Source organism: Hyaena hyaena, unplaced genomic scaffold (genome assembly GCF_003009895.1).
Source record: "Hyaena hyaena isolate Hyena2069 unplaced genomic scaffold, ASM300989v1 scaffold_1310, whole genome shotgun sequence".
Taxonomy (NCBI): domain Eukaryota; kingdom Metazoa; phylum Chordata; class Mammalia; order Carnivora; family Hyaenidae; genus Hyaena; species Hyaena hyaena.
In genome coordinates, this window is record NW_024081920.1 from 169,644 (window position 1) to 189,079 (window position 19,436).

At 36.2% G+C, this 19,436-nt stretch overlaps 1 protein-coding gene and 1 pseudogene across 1 annotated transcript; one reads left to right on the top strand and one right to left on the bottom strand.

The window, feature by feature from the left end:
• The first annotated feature begins 9,713 nt into the window (after nucleotides 1-9,713).
• LOC120224931 (olfactory receptor 52E2) lies at nucleotides 9,714-10,673 on the top strand. The gene has a single exon (XM_039223171.1). It carries the CDS (start codon nucleotides 9,720-9,722, stop codon nucleotides 10,671-10,673), a length of 954 nt encoding a protein of 317 aa, XP_039079102.1. The 5' UTR covers nucleotides 9,714-9,719.
• A 7,782-nt stretch (nucleotides 10,674-18,455) lies between these two features.
• LOC120224920 lies at nucleotides 18,456-19,208 on the bottom strand (annotated as a pseudogene).
• Between the last annotated feature and the right edge of the window lie 228 nt (nucleotides 19,209-19,436).

Below are 19,436 nucleotides of genomic sequence, written 5' to 3' on the forward strand. Positions count from 1 at the left end.
AGCATGATAAAGTAGAGAGCTTTAGTGGAAGTGATTCTGACATATCTCATGCTTTCAGGTAGTCCATACATCAGGAGTCAGCAAACTAAATCCTGATCCTTACTTTATCTTCATATAAATATTTTGATAGGGTATCTAACATTTATAATAGAGTATATCTGATTACCCTATCCTTATACATTTTCACCGACATTAGCATTACACACTTGGAGGCCAAACCATTCCAAAATGATCAGTACTGCCTTTAGTTGGAAGAAAGTGACAAGTGATTTGGTGTGTTTTACTAGGTTGAAATTTGTGAGAGATAATTTCTGAATAGCTGAAGATAAGTTCAATTATTGTTCTCCCTCTGGGTCAAAAATGGACTCAGCCTTGGGCTATGTATCCAATCTTTAAGTTAGACTAGAAGGGATTGAAGGAGAGATAACAGTGAGAAAGACACAGAACTCTTGAAGAGAAAGAACTTGATAGATCAGTGAATAGTTAGGCTCCAGGTCAGTGAGGAGCTTTATGGACAAAAAGAATGACAGAGGTGTCAAAAGATAAAGAAGCTGAACACAGAGATGTTCTAAGGGTATATTAGAAATGAATACAGAACTTGCTCACATGCATGCAAGAGATTATGCCAACACATTGTCATAGTCAGTTCCTTTATCCCCTCCCTTCAGTCAAGAAGTTTTCCTACCTCCCACCCCTCCAACCTATCACCTTCCACTCTTTTCCTTGTGCTCAGCTGGCCACAGATAAGGATCCATACTTATAAAGCATTGCTTACAAGCAAGAACTCCTGGAGAAGTTAGCAAATCTCTTCTAGTATCCTTCTGAGCTCCATTTGCTTTGGTGGGAGGATTTTTTATATGTTGCCACAGCCTCTAGAGTGAGAACATAGCATATCTTGGAACTCCTTGGGGACAGTACAGGATACAAAGCTCTGAGATTTGGATTAACTCCTTTTCTAGTGGAATATACCAGACATCGATAGACCATGTCCCGATTCTGGACCCAGACTTCCAAATTTAGGAGTAGCGTATTTCCAGGGCAACAATTGTTATTATTTTGGTCTTGTAAACTCCTTAAGCATTTTTTCCCAGCAGATTTCCTGGAATTTATCTTAGGATATTAATTCTAAACTTCTTAAAGTAGGGGTGGGAGGTCACCTGGTTGGCTCAGTCAGTGGGAAGCAACAGACCAACTTCAGCTCAGGTCATGATCTCGTGGTTCATGAGCTCAAGCCCTGCCTAGGGCTCTGTGCTCACAGCTCAGAGCCTGGAGCCTACTTTTGTAGATTCTGTGTCTCCCTCTCTCTCTCTGCCTTTCCCCTGCTCTCACTCTGTCTCTTTCTCTCTCAAAAATAAATAAACATTTAAAAAATGTAAACTCCTCAAAGTGGCTTATCCAGGCCCCAAATACACATAAGCTAATGATTGTATTAAATCTGAGTATACCTTCTTACTATTGTGCAATTGCTATATTGATTCAATATTTATTACAACCAAAGTGCTAAAAAGTAAAGAAGTACACTAAAGTTGAATCATAATGATTCAATATTTAGCATTACTGTACTATCCCAAAGTGAAGGAATGCACACAGTTTTGTGTCACATTGAAATCTATTATGTCATTCCAGTGAGCATTCTGTCAGTAATGAAAGGCAGATATAAAAAGCCAGAGGTCAGAAGCTAGTCACTTTATCACTCCCCCACTGTCTACTTATTTAAAACCTGTATAAGTAGTTGCCTTATCCTCTCAATCTCAATTTTGAAACCTGTAAAATGAGGATATTTGTCAAACAAGTTTTAGTGTCCTATAGTCCTAACATCATATGAGGTTATCATCCAATTTTACCAATGAGGAGACAGAAATAGAGAAGGGAAGGATGGTAGAATTGAGTGCTCAAGCTTCCATCTGGAGGGCTTTTCTGTGATTAATGGGAACTGATCTTGGACATTCAGGTGAATATATCATTTCAAGGTTCATTCACTGATGATTTTGGTAACCAGACACTGACAATCTACTGTGTGTCAGGCACCATTTTAGGCACTGCACATACAGTAGTGAACAGGATAGTCAGAATACATTTTCTCTAATAAGAGGAAGACAAGAAACAGAATAATTACATAGATGACAACATGAGCTGTGTTGAAACATAAAGCTGGGGAGCAGGGGAGATGCTGATTGTCAGGATTAATAATTCTAAGTAACATTGTCAGGAATGTGACATGTATGTAAGGGTTAGGGGATAAAGGTGCCAGCCATGTGGGATTGGGAGCGGATGATGTCTGATGGGGAAGCACTGCCAGCTGAGGCAACAGCAGATGCAGAGACACTGAATGAATCTGAACTATGTTGGGTGTCATCAAGGAAAATGCAAGTTTCACAGAATCCAGGTCTCAAAGATGTGGGCAGCAGTTTGAACTGAAGACTTCTACACACTTACAACTTAGAACGCCATCGTCTATTAGGATAAGCACCAAAGGAGATCCACATACAGTGTCCAGAAGTTAGGAGAGCTCCTGGTTACTATTAGTTAAGGAGCCATATTTAAATCAACCCAGTTACTTGCTGTTTGTTTTGCTTTGAATAGCAAATCCTGGCAATAGGGGAAAAAAAAACATCTCAACAAACAGTTAACTTTTTTTAACTGGCTGATATAAATATGTATTTCCATGCCTTCTCACTCCTTCTTCTACCAAGTTATGGTAATCACTATCAAATATTTAAACATCTCAAATGCAAAACAAAAAACCAACAAAACAAAAACAGAAAAAAACCTACTTTATTCCTTTAAGTAGTTATCAGTCACATGGAATGAAAAAAGAATACACACATGAAAATAATGGGAGGGGGTCTTTTTATGGGAGTTCACTATCTGTATACATTAAGAAAACATATAGCACTCAGTGGAGAACTCTTCCCAAAGAGTGAGACTTATGGGCAAATATTTGCAAGTGTTGCTTTAGTGTTCCCCTGGACATACTGTCTCTGTGGCAATTCTAACTTCAATACGATTATTATCACTGTGTAGGTAATATGATTTTTACTTTTTGGAAATTTTAGAGTGTTTACCTTGGCTTTGATAGTAATTTGATAGTAATTATTTCTGTAATATTGAAGTTTTTAAAAAATCTGTTCAGCATACCATATGACCCATAAATCTGAAGTTTTACGTTTCCTTAATTTTTTAAACGATTAGTCATTTTTTCAAATCTTTTACCTCTTTGCTTATTATTCCCCTCCTTCTAAAGTTCATCATCTACGTCTTTGGCAATTTTAGAATAATCTTCCAATATATCCAATTTTTTTTGCATTTTCTTACATGTATTCATTAGTGATAATTTCATAACTGCTTTATGACCTGTTATGTAACAGGTTTTTTTTAAGTTTATTCATTTTGAAAGAAAGAAGACGTGTATGTGCATAAGCAGGGGAGGGGCAGAGAGTAAGAGGGAGGGAGAGAATCCCAAGCAGACTCCATGCCACCAGCACAAAGCCCTACATAGGGCTCTAATCGACAAACTATGAGGCAGTGACCTGAGCCAAAACCAAGAGTCAGTCGCTCACCCAACTGTGCCATAAATGATATTCAGTAATCTTATGTACAGACTTTTACCTGTATTAATTAGGTCAACTCTGCTGAAGTTTCTTTTTTGCCCATTATAAATAGGAATTGATACTATGAAAGTTGTATTTGTTTCCTACTGCTCCTGTAATAAATTATCACAAATTTAGTGGCTAAAAACAATACAAATTTATTACCATACCATTCTGTAGGTTAGAAACTCAAAACATATGTCACTGGACTGAAATAAAGATGTCAGGAGGGGCTCCAGCGTGGCTCAGTCAGTTAAGCATCTTCCTAAGGCTCAGGTCAAGATCTCACAGTTTGTAAGTTTGTGCCCCACATCAGTCTGTCTGCTCTCAACACAGAGCCCACTTCAGATCCTCTGTGTCCCCCTCTCTTTGCTCCTTCTCCACTTGTACTCTCTCTTTCTGTGTCTCCCAAAATAAATAAATAAACTTTAAAAAATGTCAGCAGAGTAGCATTCTTTTCTGGAAGCTTTAGAAGTGAATCCTTTTTCTTGACTTTTCTAGCTTCCAGAAGCTTCCTACATTCCTTGACTGTTTGCCTACTTGGATGTTCAAGGGGGACAATGCCTGGTATCAGTCCATCCAGGTTGTTAAAACAGAATACCATGGATTGGCTGGATTTACAATTCTGGAGATTTAGGAAGTCCAAGATCAAGGTGCAGGCAGATTGTCTGTGGTGAGAAGTTTCCTGGTTCACAGATGGTTGTCCTCACATTTGGGGTCTCTTTTAAAAAGACATTAATTCCGTTCCATAATTAAGCTCCAGATTCATGACCTAATCACTTCTTAAAGTTCTTGCCTTCAAATACCATCACATTGGGGATTAGGTTTCAACATATAAATTTGGAGGGAGAAACAAATATTGTTTAGATCAGGTAGTCAAGTGTTTTTCACATTGTATCTTTAGATACTAACTCTTCTGCTACCTTTTCACTTCCACTTTTAAGGACATTGTGATTATCTTGAACCTCTCTAGATAATCTAGAATAATATTTCTGATTTATGATCTGATTATTAGCCTTAAGTTAGTCTGCAGTCTAAATTCATCTTTATTTTGTAAGGTAACCTATACACACTTTTGGAGGACTACGATGTCAATACCTTTGGGGGGCCATTTTTCTGCCTACCAAGAGGTTGTTTTTATTACTTAATGCCATTAAAAAATTTTTGAAATTTAAGAACTGGCTTAGTCGGTTGAGCATCAGACGTCAGCATGAGATCAAGCCCCACATTGTACTCTGCTGACAGCTCAGAGCCTGGAGCCTGCTTCGGATTCTGTGTCTTCTTCTCTCTCCCTCTTTCTGCTTCTCCCCCACCCACAATCTGTTTCTGAAAAATGAATAAATATCAAAAAATTTTAATTTATTGATTGATGGTGTTTACAGGGTTCCCTTACAAAACTGTGTGTTAATTTTGCCTTTTGCGTGTAACTCAAAGTTTAACCACAATGGTGAATGTCAATAAAAAGAATTGATAGAGTAACTGATTACATTTGAGATGAACTGAGTGAGAAATAAGTTGGTCCAGTAAAACAGAGGGAACAATTTTTAAAAAGGAAAACAAAATTATGAGGTTAAATTGTCTGACCATTGTTATTTATCTAATTAAGTTGAAAGAGCTACCAGTAGAATAGCAGTGTTCTGACTTGAGAGCCCTGTTCTTGAACACAAAATTATACTGTCCCCCAGAGTGATGATCTGGGATGGTGAGAGAATGATCTGTTTCAAACATCATGTGCTCTAACACAGAGCAACTTACCAAAAGTTTAATGGAGACTTACAAAGTAACCAAGAAACCTTACTTTTTCCTGACTTCATTTCCTTAGAAGTCATGGTTTTCCATTCATGACTTAGGACCAGATTAGAAATTAGACTCCTCAGAGATCTTGTGTATTTTACAAAACTGGTACTAGGGGATTTTTTCTCTTTTTTTTTTTTTTTTTTTCAGGTTTATTTATTTTGGAGAGAGAGAGAGACAGAGTGTGAGTGGGGGAGGAGCAGAGAGAGAGGGAGACACAGAATCTGAAGCAGCCTCCAGGCTCTGAGCTGTCACAGGGCCCGACCGGGGATTGAAGCCACAAATCAATGAGATCATGACCTGAGCTGAAGTCAGACGCTTAACGGACTGAGCCACCCCGGTGCCCTGGGGGTTTTCTGTTGAAGTTTCCTCACAGGCAATGAGCAGCACCCTCATAAACACTGAGCAGGTTGAGATAAAACAGAAACAGGATTCCATTCTGGTAGCAGCCTCCAGGCTCTGAGCTGTCAGCACAGGGCCCAACGGGGGATTGAAGCCACAAACCATGAGATCATGACCTGAGCTGAAGTCAGACACTTAACTGACTGAGCCACCCAGATGCCCTGGGGATTTTCTGTTGAAGGGACCTCACAGGCAATGAGAAGCACCCTCATAAAGACTGAGCAGGTTGAGATAAAACAGAAACAGGATTCCATCCTGGTGCTCAGTCTGGTGAGTCTTCCTTGTCTCCCAGCTCACAGAGCATCCTTACATTACAGTGATGGCTGAAGGGAAAGAGAGGATAGGAAAAGAAGAGACAGGAGATCAATTTCAGAGAAGAAGAATTATCCTTGAAGCTTAGAGAATTAGTAAGATCATGGTCAGAAAGGGCCATGTAATTTTAGTAAAAGCATTTGGATTTCAGCCTGAATTCACTCTATATGCTTTGTAGAAAAATCAGTCTGTCTGAGATTCATGGAATGATGGACAACTACTCTCTGTCAAAGTGTTTTAAAAGAAGAATCTATTCTAAAATTAAGGGTTTAATTTTGAAAGGTTGATTTACACTTATTATTTTCATTTACCAGATGAAGGAATGGGGATATGGCAATGTTACAGTTCCTGTGAAAGGCTCACACAGCTAATAAGTAATACATTATTTACTTTCCTTCAACTGTAGAATGAATAAGTCATGAAGCTGGTTTCAGCACAGTTAGTCTGACCACAGAGCTCATGCTCTTCAGCACTAGGAAGGACTGTGCTGTAACCAACCCAAGAAATGAGGATTGGAACTATCCCAGTGAGGACCGAGGCAACTGTGCTGATTTTCATGGTATTTTTAGAAGTAGAATCAATAGTGTTTTTTTTAAGGTGGAGAAGGGAAGAAGATGACGCTCATATTTCTAAACTGGCCAAATGGTTAAATGGCAATGACATTTACTGAGGTTAGACAAGAGTGAAAGTAAGATTGAGTTAAAGCTGGAGTCTGGTAGAGATAAGTTTGGTAGAGACAAGACAGTTTTGGAAATATTTTATTTATAATATTTTGGCAAAAGAAGAGTGAGAGTAATTGCCAAAGAAGATTTGGTTTTGGGAGCTGAATTTGATAAGATTCTGAGAGCTGGCAATTTTTACTTGGGATTTTTCATTATAAACATTATTAAAGCAATGGATGTAAATGAGATTGTTCACAGAGATTAAAGTGGATGAGAGATAGCAGTAACTATGGATGATGGTTAAGGATCACCAATAGTTAATGAATGGTCAGGAGAAAATTGTCTTTAAAGGAAAATGAGAAGATGCAACCAGAGAGATGGAAAAAAAATCAGAAATGTTTAGTATTAGAGCATTTATCTTTCTGCAGCTTACAATAATGCAGTTACAGTATTTTACATTTTACAGTTACAGATGTCAGGATGTGAGGCAACACTGGCACTTATACAGAAGTATTTGACCTTTTTGAGAAGTGGTATGTATGTATGAATCAGAACAATAATTTTGAGAAATTCTACTCTGTATCATCTTTAAGAATAGATTGCATGATTAGATTAAAATGTTGGTGTAGAGTTTCATTATTGGTAGGATAGTTCCATGAATTTATTTATAGAAATGTGTTTCTCTTGCATATATTTGTTTATAAACACTGCATCAGATTATATACAACATTTTTATTATGCATAATTGCATAAACCTCAATTTTAAAATGTCTCAGAAGTTTCTGAGGGCATGTGTTTTAGTAAATTTAGTAAATTAGATACAGAGATGTAAGCATGAGTGACACTTGCAATAATGCTGTAATACAAATCTATTAGATCCTATAGGAACACAGAAGGGATCAAATAAGTCACCAGAGCCTTGTGTATGGATCTTAATTATGTCTTGAAGGATGCTTTTCAAAAATTTTTGATGGAACTTTCCATTATTGTTTATGCACTTTTGTCCATGAGAAGCTTAGACATTACACTGATATTTTTATCAATTCAAATACAAGGGAGTCGAGAAGATATCAGAGTATTACTGATGGTAACATCAGATGCATAAAATATCTCTGGGAAGGAGTAAAATTTCAAGATGGCTTAAGCACATGACTGTAGGCATTCTTGGTTCGGAAGATAAGAATCAAGGTTACCAATAACCCTTCCTTTAACACATCTATCTCACTGCAACTTTGCCCCGCTTAAACTTTTGTAATTACTAAAGACCTCATCAACAAGTTTAAGACTATCTTCACTGTTCCTTCCCATCTTTGTATATTCATGTTGCCCTTGGGATTTTATGAAAATTTTCATCTAATAGTCATCTAAGAAAAGCGATTTAATATCCACAGGAGCATAATGGTTTAGTTGCAAGAATCAGAGCTTATTCCTTTCTCCGTATTCTCTATTTCCACTCTAGGTTTGTGTGTTCTTTGTATTTGTCTTCCACTTGGTTTATTCACACCATTTTCTGGCTTCTTATCTCATATTATCTAATACTGCATCATTGTGGAATATAATTGTATGACCATGGAGACATAATTTTCCTTATTTTATTTGCAATCACAAAATACAGTACTATTCTTTCTCTCTTAGAAAAACCAGAAGTAGCTTATTTTTACCTTTTGCAATCAGATCTACAACTAGTGCCCCAAGTAAATTTCTCATTAACTAAGAAACTGCTCTATGTGTGTATACATAGAACATTGATTTTTTATTGCTGAATTCCACCCATGGGCTTCACAGACAAACTTGCCTCTGACTGGATCTTACTTTTACTCCTGTTGTCCATTGTTGTACCTTTTAAAAGTATTCACAATTTCACTGGACTGACATAACTTTACAGAAATAGCCTCTATTCCTTTCCAAACTGCCAGTTTCCTGGCTTTGCTCATCACGGTTACCATCCATATTCAACTGCTCATTCCATACTTTGATTATCACACTCTTTCTGGTTTTTTCTCCTCTTTATATCAGTATCTTCATCATGCCCTGCTTTTCTTGCTGAAGATGAGGTCACAATTAGTATTGCTGCCATGGAATCTTCAAATGATCAGAAAAGACATTTTTCTACTACAAAATAACTACACATATGAATGAATAAATATTTTGGAAATATGCATCTACCAAATGCTATAAACAAGCTACATGAAGACATGTAATAAGTTTAGGGAACTTCAAAAATGATTGAATGATCAAGCATCTAATTATCCAATATTCCTAATTTCTCTCTCACACTTATTTTTTATTTACATTTTGACATGTGCCTTCAACTCCTAAAGTCATGATTGCCTTACTTAAAAACAAACAAAAAAATTGCTAACCTAATTTTCCAGATATCCCATTGAAAACATTTTAAACTTCTGGCAAGCCATTTAAATTCTTTGATCATTAGATAAGTTATATGCAAAATAAGTAAAATTAATGTTCTTCTTGAAGGGCATTTTTATTTAAATATTGGAGATGATTTTTGCACACAGTCTGACATAAAGCCTTGTAAATAATAGACAGCATCTCAATAATTGGTATCTGATGTACTGTTTTCACTATTATTCCCAATCATATTTTATAATAATTATTATCAAATTCTAACAGATGGACCAATTTAACCATTTGAGGTCATTTTTAATATTTTGGCATAAATTTTGTAGTACCTGTGTGTTTATTGTATAGTTACTATCCATCCTGTGTGTTAATCCCAGAGTGTTGTCAATCAACTGGAATTAAGTTTCATTACTATATTTACAGGTAGCAAAATCCTAAATTGGTCAAAATTGAAGGGGAGTTCTGTCGGTGATGACAGTGATAATGAGAAAAAGTAACTAATTAAGTGTTCTTATATTATCTTTAAGTCTCTAGGGATACAGAGAACTATCTGAGTCAGCATACATTTCTGAAGACATATGCATTACCAAAAAGAATGTTCCTTTCCAATGACACCCAATTCCACCTCGTCTCCTTCTTGTTGCTGGGGATCCCAGGGATGGAAACATTGCATGTCTGGATTGGCTTTCCCTTTTGTGCTGTGTACATGATTGCACTCATGGGGAACTTCACTATTCTGTTGGTGATCCAGGTTGAGAGCAGCCTACACCAGCCCATGTTTTACTTCCTGGCCATGTTGGCTGCTATTGATTTGGGTCTGTCCACAGCCACCATTCCCAAGATGCTTGGAATCTTCTGGTTCAACCTCAGAGAGATCATCTTTGAAGCCTGCCTCGTGCAGATGTTTTTCATTCACAGCTTCACACTTATGGAGTCAGCAGTCCTGTTGGCAATGGCTTACGACCGCTACGTGGCCATCTGCGACCCACTTCGATATAGCACCATCCTCACCAACAAGGTTGTTTCTGTGATTGGTGTTGGTGTGTTAGTGAGAGCATTTATTTTTGTGATTCCATTTGTGTTTCTTATTTTGCGACTGCCCTTCTGTGGGAATCATGTCATTCCCCATACCTACTGTGAACACATGGGTCTGGCTCGTCTGTCTTGTGCCAGCATCAAGATCAATATTATTTATGGCTTATGTGCAATTTGTAATCTAGTATTTGACATCATAGCCATTGCCCTTTCTTATGTTCAGATACTCCGTGCCGTTTTCCGTCTTCCTTCCCGTGAAGCCCGACTCAAGTCCCTCAGCACATGTGGTTCTCATGTGTGTGTAATTCTTGCCTTCTATACACCGGCCCTCTTTTCCTTTATGACACATCGCTTTGGCCATAATGTCCCCCGATATATCCACATACTCCTGGCCAATCTTTATGTCGTAGTGCCACCAATGCTCAACCCTGTCATATATGGCGTCAGAACCAAGCAGATTTATGACCGTGTGAAGAAAATAATATTAAAGAGACAAGCAAAGGAAAAAGAATGACACCTAATGCATGTGCAGTTCAATATGAAATTTTATGAAACTTAGAGAAATTCCTTCCCATAAAAATTATGTTAAAGTATGTATCTGTATTGGCTCTGTTTGGTAAGTATTTAAATGTATTTAATTTCCACCTGCTTTTCAGACCTCTTCTCAATATCCATTGCTGCAAACTCTTCGTCACTTAAAATTTCAGTTAGCGGGCCATGTCATTTTCTCTATTCATTTCAATATCTGATTGATATTCATATATCACAAGGTTTGAATGCATCCATTGCCACAAGATTGGTTGATGTTTCATGGAGCTTCTTTCTTCTCCAAACACAATGGTTTTCTGAGTATATATTTTCATAAGTGGAAGCTGCTGGGGATATAATGGTAACTATTCTACCTTCCCTGACTTTATGGAATTTAGAGTTTAAAATTATCAGCAAACTCAACTTACAAACTTATTCCTTTTTTTTTTAGCCTTTTAAGGTCTTGATATTTAATGTTGTCTCCACTTAGAAGTATCAAAGTATTTATATTTAAACCAGTCTGACAGCTTTCATATTTCAAATATACCTAATTCAACATAGTTATTGTTATTTTTCTAGTAATTAAATCTCAGATTTACTTGCTCTCTTTCACGTCAATGTGAGATACTGATATTTAACAACAAAGATTGTTTTAGAATTTTTAAATCATTACTGTAAGTCTCATTTGCTTTGCTTTGCTTTTATACATAATTTTATAGTTATTTTTGCCATTGTCCTGCATATGCCCATGCAACTTATCAAATTTTAATATAAACCAGTAGTTTTACTGCTTTCTATTCAAAAAGGATCTTTAAAAAATTTGTCTCTTTTTCTACTTTCTGAGGTATATATTATTGCTGGTTTAATTTACTTCTTATACATTTTGAAACTCACAAACATAGGGTTATTGTTTTAGAAAGTCAATATTCTTGTAAATGTTTCCAAATATTTACTACATCTATTGTTATTCATTCCTTCTTGCTTCTTTAGAATTTCATCTGTAATGATTTTACACGTCTGAAGAATAAACATAAATATTTCCTTGATGCAATTTTCCTGGTGAGGAGTTTTCTTTTCTTTGCCTAAAACAACTTTGTTTCATTTCATTTTAAGGTTATTTAGAGGATATAGAATTATAAGTTAACTGGGAATCTCCTAGCCTTATGAAAATGTGATTATATATATAATAATTTTATAATTATAATTATATATATAACATATATAATGAAATGATTATACAATCAAGTTAATTCTTACATCCATCACCTCACATACTGACCTGTTGTTTTTTTGTGGTGAGAATACTTAAGATTTACTCTAACAAATTTTAAGAATATAATGCTGTGTTATTAACTGTAATCATCATGCTGTACATTAGATCCCATCACCTAGTCATCTTCTAATAGAAAGATTGTACCCTTTAACAATATCTCCCTCTTTCCCCCACTCCTTAGCCAATGATCTACTCTGGCTCTATGAGTTTGACACTTTTCGATTCCATATAAAAATGAGATCTTATAGTATTTGTCTTTCTGTATCTGGCTTATTTCACTTAGTATAATGTCCTCTAGGAGAGATTTCTTTTTTAAAACTAATTATTTAAATATACCACATTTTCTTTATCCATTCATTTGTCGACAGATTCCTTTGTTGTTTCCTTATCTGGGCTACCATGAATGGTGATCCAGTGAACATAGAAGTGTACTTATTTCTTTGAGTTACTGATTTCATTTCCTTCAGATATTTATCAAGAAGTGGAGTTGCAGTATCAGAGTAGTTATATCTTTAATATTTAAAATTTTTTTAATGTTTATTTATTTCTGAGAGAGAGGGACAGAGCATGAGTTGGGAAGGGGGAGAGAGAGAGAGAAAGACATGGAATTGGAAGTGGGCTTCAGGCTCTTGGTTGTCAGTATAGAGCCTGACATGGGGCTCAATCTCACCTGAGCTGAAGTTGGATGGTTAATTGACTGAGCCACCCAGGCGCCCCATATTTTTTGAAGAAACGTCATACCTTTTTTCTGTAATGCTTGTACCAAAGCTATTACAGTAGGTCATTAAATTTTAAGTACAGTGGAGACAGAGTTTTTGTATTCCATACTAATCTCTACCAATTCCTTGGTCTATGTCTTTGGGAAGGCTACTTAACTGATCTAAGTTTGTTTAACCTATCTAAGCAATTCAGTAAAGGGAATTATACTTCTTTCTGCCTCTCAGAGTTACTTTGGGTATTACACTTGCATGTAACAGATAGATATAAAAACATGAATAAATATAATAAAAGTCACTACATAGAAGTTGGTATCATTATAATTTTAAAATCACACCAGTGTAGTTTTGTCTCTGTTTCCCATTCAAAATATCATGAACGCAAAACATTTTACCCTTCCCACCTAGGCAAATGTATTGAAATCTAAAATGATATTTCAGAGATTCACCCAATAATTATTTGCTTTACCTCTATGTTCTACCTATGATGTTTTATTCATTTTCTATAATCAGAAAAATCAGTATATTTTACTTTTAAATATAAGTCTACTACATTTAATCATACACAAACTTCTGATATCTTTGATATTTTATTATTATGTCACTGACAAATATTTTACACCCAGAGAAAACAAACAATAATATATAAAAACTTGTACATCTTCCAGCCAACATAAAACTTAAATATTACATGCAAACTAGCAACATTTCTGTACCCATTACCTTCTCTTCTCTTCTAGGTATAACCACTATCTGAAACTTGATGTCAGTGATTGACACACATGCTTCATTTTTTAAAAACTCTTGAGAGATGCATTCATAAACACAGGTTGTTGGGGTTTTTTGGTTTTTCTTGAGAAATTTGTATAAAGGAAATCATAATGAATGTGCATTTGTAAAGCATTGTTTTCCACACAACATTTTTGTTTTGGAATATATTCTTACTGATATTTTCCTGGCATTTATCATTGCATTCCATATGTACAGCAAGTTTAATCATTATCCTCGTATTCTACTTTTAGGCTATTTTCAATTTTTTTTAAGCAATCAAAGCTTCTCATTATTTAGGGGACAATCCTAAGGTGTTTTCAGTCCTTCAGAGACTCTACTACAATATTGTTGCCACAATGGTAACCAGCACGGCAATTTTACTGGAGTTTTTGTCTTTCCTATAGTAGTATCCCACTTCATTACTGCGCTTCCTGGGATCAATCTCCAGATTAACTAAATGCTCCTAAGTCCTTGTCTAAGGCTATGTTTCCAGAGGAGCCCAAAGTAAGATATGGGCACTAACACACATTAGTGGATTAATACAGTAGAATTGTTCAATGAAATATGGATCTAATTCTCTCTCAGGTTTGTCTCTGTGCATGTGTCTGTGTGTGTGTATCACTCTGTAATGAGAAGCTAATTGTTCTATAATCATTTAATTATTAGTCCATCATTTTCCCCAATGACGGACAATATAGAAATGTTATATACGTATACTGTATTTTATATGAAGTAAATGGTTAAAATTAAGTGAATCCCTTCGGTCTCAATATGTGGGAGCTAAAAATTTTCTTCCTATTTTTATTTCTGACTGTATTTTCATCTCTTTCATAAGTGACAATTTAGCTGAGAATCAGTTTTGAAATTGACAATTATTTTTCTCCAGAATAGTAAAAACAGTATTTAATTCTTAACTGATGTTTTTGTTGTCTTTAAGAACTTTTTACCTAGCCAGGTTATCTTTCCTTTTTTGGTTTCTTAATTTTCTTATTTATGTGTCCTTTTATTTTCTCTTTATCTTTGATCAGTTGAAATTTTAATATATTGGTGTGATGTTATATTTTAGCTGTAATTATATATTATATTACACATTATAGGCTGATAACTATTTCAAATAAACTATTGATGTAAATATTTATATTTTTTGTAGTTAGAAAGTTCTCATCCATATATTTTTTAAAATGTTTTATTTATTTATAGAAGAGAGAGAGAGAGAGACAGCGTGAGCAGGGGAGGGTCAGAGAGAGAGGGAGTCACAGACTGAAACAGGCTCCAGGCTCTGAGCTGGCAGTCAGCACAGAGCCCGACGAGGGGCTCGAACCCACAAACCGCCGCGAGATCATGACCTAAGCGAAAGTCGGACGCTTAACCAACTAAGCCACCCAGGAGCCCCAATTCTCATCCATATTTTAATATAGCTCCTTCATCCTCTTTTCGGGTTTCTTCTTTTAAAAATTCTATAAAAACTATTCTTAATTTATGCTCCAATTATGTAAATATTATTCAACAACCTCTCATTGCTTTGCTTTTATACTATACCTTTAGTGAATTATTCAGTATTATTTGGACATTTTCTGTAGTTATTTTTTAGGACTCCCACTTTTTCTTTGATTTATAGTCAACAATGATAAAGTGTGACTGTAATAATTACTACATGAGTCTCCATTTTCTAGTTGGTTGTTTCCTTTTACTCAATTATTATAATATATATGTTAAAATTTTAATCTTTTGTTTTTGAAGTTGAGAGATATAAATATTTCAATTATTCTTCATTATGTTTGGTTATTTCTATTTTTCTGGACTGGTTTGTTTTCTTACTGTGAATGTTTTAGTTGACTTTACATGTTGCATTTTATAGGTTTGAAGATCCCTGTTAAGTGGGATATTTCCCTATTTCCTTTTACTCTCTTTTTAAAACCTCTTTTTTTCCCTTCTTCATGTTGTACTTGCTCACTTTATCCTCTCTTCTATAAATTTCACCATCATTGTACCTATAAATCAATTCCTGTCCAGAAATTTTGTGATAGTCTCTACCAAAAATCCTGTGATCTTCAGGCAAAAATTTGTCTTCTAATTGGAGTTTAAGAATATCTGAGAGTCAGTGACCAGAAAGTGCTTAGATCATTTGAGTTCAGAGGTTTACAGTGTGATCTGTAAACTGTGGCCATACACCTTCATGGAAGTATAAGCACCAAAAAATTATCCCCAGCAGTTTTTTTCAGCTTTCATTCTGATGTAATAAATCCTACCCTAGACTTGACTTTGAATAGTAGAGTTTGTTTTAGGTTTCCAACTTTGGTGGAATTTTTTTTTTTTTTTTTTGAGAGACAGAGACAGACAGCGTGAGCAGGATAGGGTCAGAGAGAGAGAGGGAGATACAGAACCCGAAGACAGGTTCCAGGCTCTGAGCCAGCTGTCAGCACAGAGCCCAATGCAGAACCTGAACCCACAAGCTGTGAGATCATGACCTGAGCCAAAGTTGGACACTTAACCAACTGAGCCACCCAGGCACCCCATAAAGGGAATTTTTTAATTGAAGTATAATAAACATACAATGTTATATTAGTTTCAGATATACAATATAATGATTCAACAATTCTATACATTACTCATTGCTCATCATGGTTAAGTGTACTCTTTATCTCCTTTACCCTATTTCATCCATTCACCCCTCCCACCTCCCCTTTGGCAACTACCACGTTGTTCTTTGTATTTAAGAGGTTCTGGTTTTGTCCCCTTTTCTTTGTTTATCCATCTGTTTCATTCTTAAAATTCCACATAGGAATGGCATTTGTCTTTCTCTGACTTATTTTATTAAGCAGTATATTCCATATATATTCCATTACCTTTTCTCCTTTCTTCCCTTCTGTCTGTCATCCTCCCCATGGGCTGGGGAAATATATAGCAGCCTCATCAAACTGTGCACCATAAGCAATTATGAGCCTGTCTTGATCTCTCTATTTTCATACATACCCAAATAGGGAATGGAGTTGTATCCTTCATGTGATGCTCCCCAAAGGAGAGCCTTCAAATGAAACCCTCTAGGGCCTCATCTCTGAAGGACAAGAGGGTCCCAATGGCCCTTTTTTATGCCAAGTCCTACACTGGGTAGAAAAATCCACCAGGGACTTCTGCCCTTCTCTAGGGATAAAGATGCCAACTATCCAGAATCAGTGCAGTGCTGTGCACCTGAGCCTAGGTGAACCAACTATCCTCCTCGCCTGAAAGATAAGCCATCACCCATCATGAGGACATTTAACACTGTAAAAGCCAGTATTTGAATGTGATCAAGCCCAAGCAGAGTAGATTCTAAGTGCAAGCTCATCCACCTACTATGCGATTGAGCAAGCCACTTATTCTCATTAAGATCTAATATTCTTTTTATATGGGAAAGGGTAAATAAAGTGGTATCTACCTCATATGCTTCATGTAAAGTAACATATTGTGTGCCTGATAGTATGTCTTTTACACAATAAGTATTTAATAAATATAATAACAACTAGAAAATTCTACTAACTTTGTGAATGCTGCCAGTTCATTTTATTTCAAAGAAATTCCCTCATGATTCTTCACAAAGTCAAAATAAACTCAAGCTCCCAAATGCAGTTTAAGGTCCCAGCGTGTGATTCTCTGCTGCCCTTCTCCATTTAGCAACTTTCTTACACTTCTCACCAGGGCCTTCTTGATCTCCAGTATCTCCCAAATATATCATATTTTCAGACTTCTGTAAACTGTATTTAACAATTCTTGTTATACAATATTTTTAAATATTTATGGGGGGGGAGGGCATAAAGAGGGAGACACAGAATCTGAAACAGACTCCAGGCTCTGAGCTGTCAGCACAGAGCCTGATGTGGGGCTCAAACTCATAAACTGTGGGATCATGACCTGAGCTAAAGTTGGATGCTTAGCCAACTGAGCCACCCAGGTGCCCCATTATACAATATTTTTAACACAGAAAGCCATATAAGTAGACTGTGAACTCGAAGTTCAGCACAAATAATAAGACATTAATTAGAATGGAGGCATGCTACGTACTCCTCTCTCATTTCCTCAACAGATGTGACTATTACTGTCTCAACTTTAGTGTTTATTGTCATCACACTTTTTTTTTTTTTCACTTTCTTACACATGCAAAAGTTCAGAAACAAGTGGAAACCACTGCTCGGCACTGATCAAGTCCCAGTTTATGTTTCCTAAATGCCAAATTCCGGTAAAATATTGTTCAACTGGCAAAACATTGACTTATCTTCTTAATTATCTGATGCAAGGATTAACAGTCATAATTTTTAAAGAAAGAGTGACCATACATGCCAAACTGTCTTTTTAAATTCTTTTTTTTTTTCTTTTACTTGCTCCTGTAATTCCTTAACAGTCATGAGAGCTCTCTGATCCCTTCAAATGCAACTTTAACATTTAATATGTAGCAGAGTTGTTCCAGTTATTCCAAAACAGTGTTAATTAACCAGATTGTGTGTTCATCATCATCAGAACCACAAATTTTCAAATCTTGTGATTTTTTTTTGTTTTTTATTTTTATACTTTTATAAATGTGTATTAATTAGAGCATCTGGGTGGCTGAGTTGGTTAAACATTTGACTCTTGCTCTTGGCTCAAGTTATGATCTTGTGGTTTGTTAGTTCAAGCCCTGCATCAGGCTCTGTGTTGGCAGTGTTGGCAGATCCAGCCTGCTCTGGATTCTGTCTCTCCCTTTCTTTGCCGCTCCCCCACCTAAAAATAAATAAATAGACTTTAAAAATAAAATATTTATTTATTTTAAGAGAGAGAGAGAGCACAAGTTGGGGAGAGGCAAAGAGAGAGGGAGATAAAGGATCCCAGAAGATGTGGGGCTTGATCTCACAAATAACGAGATCATGACCTGAGTCAAACCAAGAGTTGGACACTTAACCAACTGAGCCACTGAGGTGCCCCTTATTTTTATTTTTTAAGTAAACTTTATAAAACTTTTTAGATCAAAGAAAAATGGAAAGGTAGTATAGAGTTCCCATTACCCTTCACTGTTTTCCCTGTTATTACCAATGTACATGAGTACAGTACATTTTTTAAAAATGAAGAAAGAGGGTGTATAGAAAACCAACATGACTATAGCATGGGAGCCACAAGTGCTCAGTGCCTTTTGATGGGTATTTTGCAACTTGAGGTGTATATAGCACAGAGGATGTCATCATAAGAGATTCCAACCCATACCAGGATGAAGATGAGGAGGAAAGCAGCTAAGAGACCATGGATGGTATTGATTTGAATGTTGGCACAATCCAATTTGGCCATGCTCATGTGTTCACAGTATTATGGGCAGTAATGTGATCATCACAAAAGGGCAGACAGTAAATTAGGTAGACAGTGTGCATAAGACTGCACTCAGTGCAATACCCTTTCCAGACTGTCAGGATGGTTGTACAATGGAGTGATGCACAGACAGCCACCTGGTGGTCAAAGGCCATTACTAGCAGTACTGCAGACACCATTCCTGTGTATGAGAAACATCTGGCCCACACAGGATCCAAAGCCAATCTCATGAGCATTAAACCAGAACGTATTCAACATATGTGGTACCAGGAACGTAGAGAGGGCCAGATAAACACAGGACTCAAGATGATTCCCTCTATCTATGTCACTACTTGAGTTGTTACACTGCAAATAAGAGCCAAATGTAAATGCAACAGAAGGGCAAAGAAATCCAGGCACGGAAAGTCTCCAGCCCTGGGATGCCTAAAAGAACAAAGTGTGGACAATGGAGCATGGGTTATATTTTGGTGGGGCATTCTGGAATTGGCTGAAATAGGAGGAGATGTGATTAATTCCTAGAAAGAAAATAAAGCATAATGCCTTAAATAATTAGTTCATATTTTAGTAGAGTGCAAGAGAAGACAGTGATAGTGTTTCTTGTCTATTGAAGAAAGGAAAATTCCTGGCACTGAACACTGTTTGAATGTAGGGAACCAAAGTTTTATGACAAGTAATAGGATAG

Coding starts and splice junctions, on each gene's coding strand:
- LOC120224931 (XM_039223171.1), top strand. CDS start 9,720: ATGTTCCTTTCCAATGACACCCAATTCCACCTCGTCTCCTTCTTGTTG.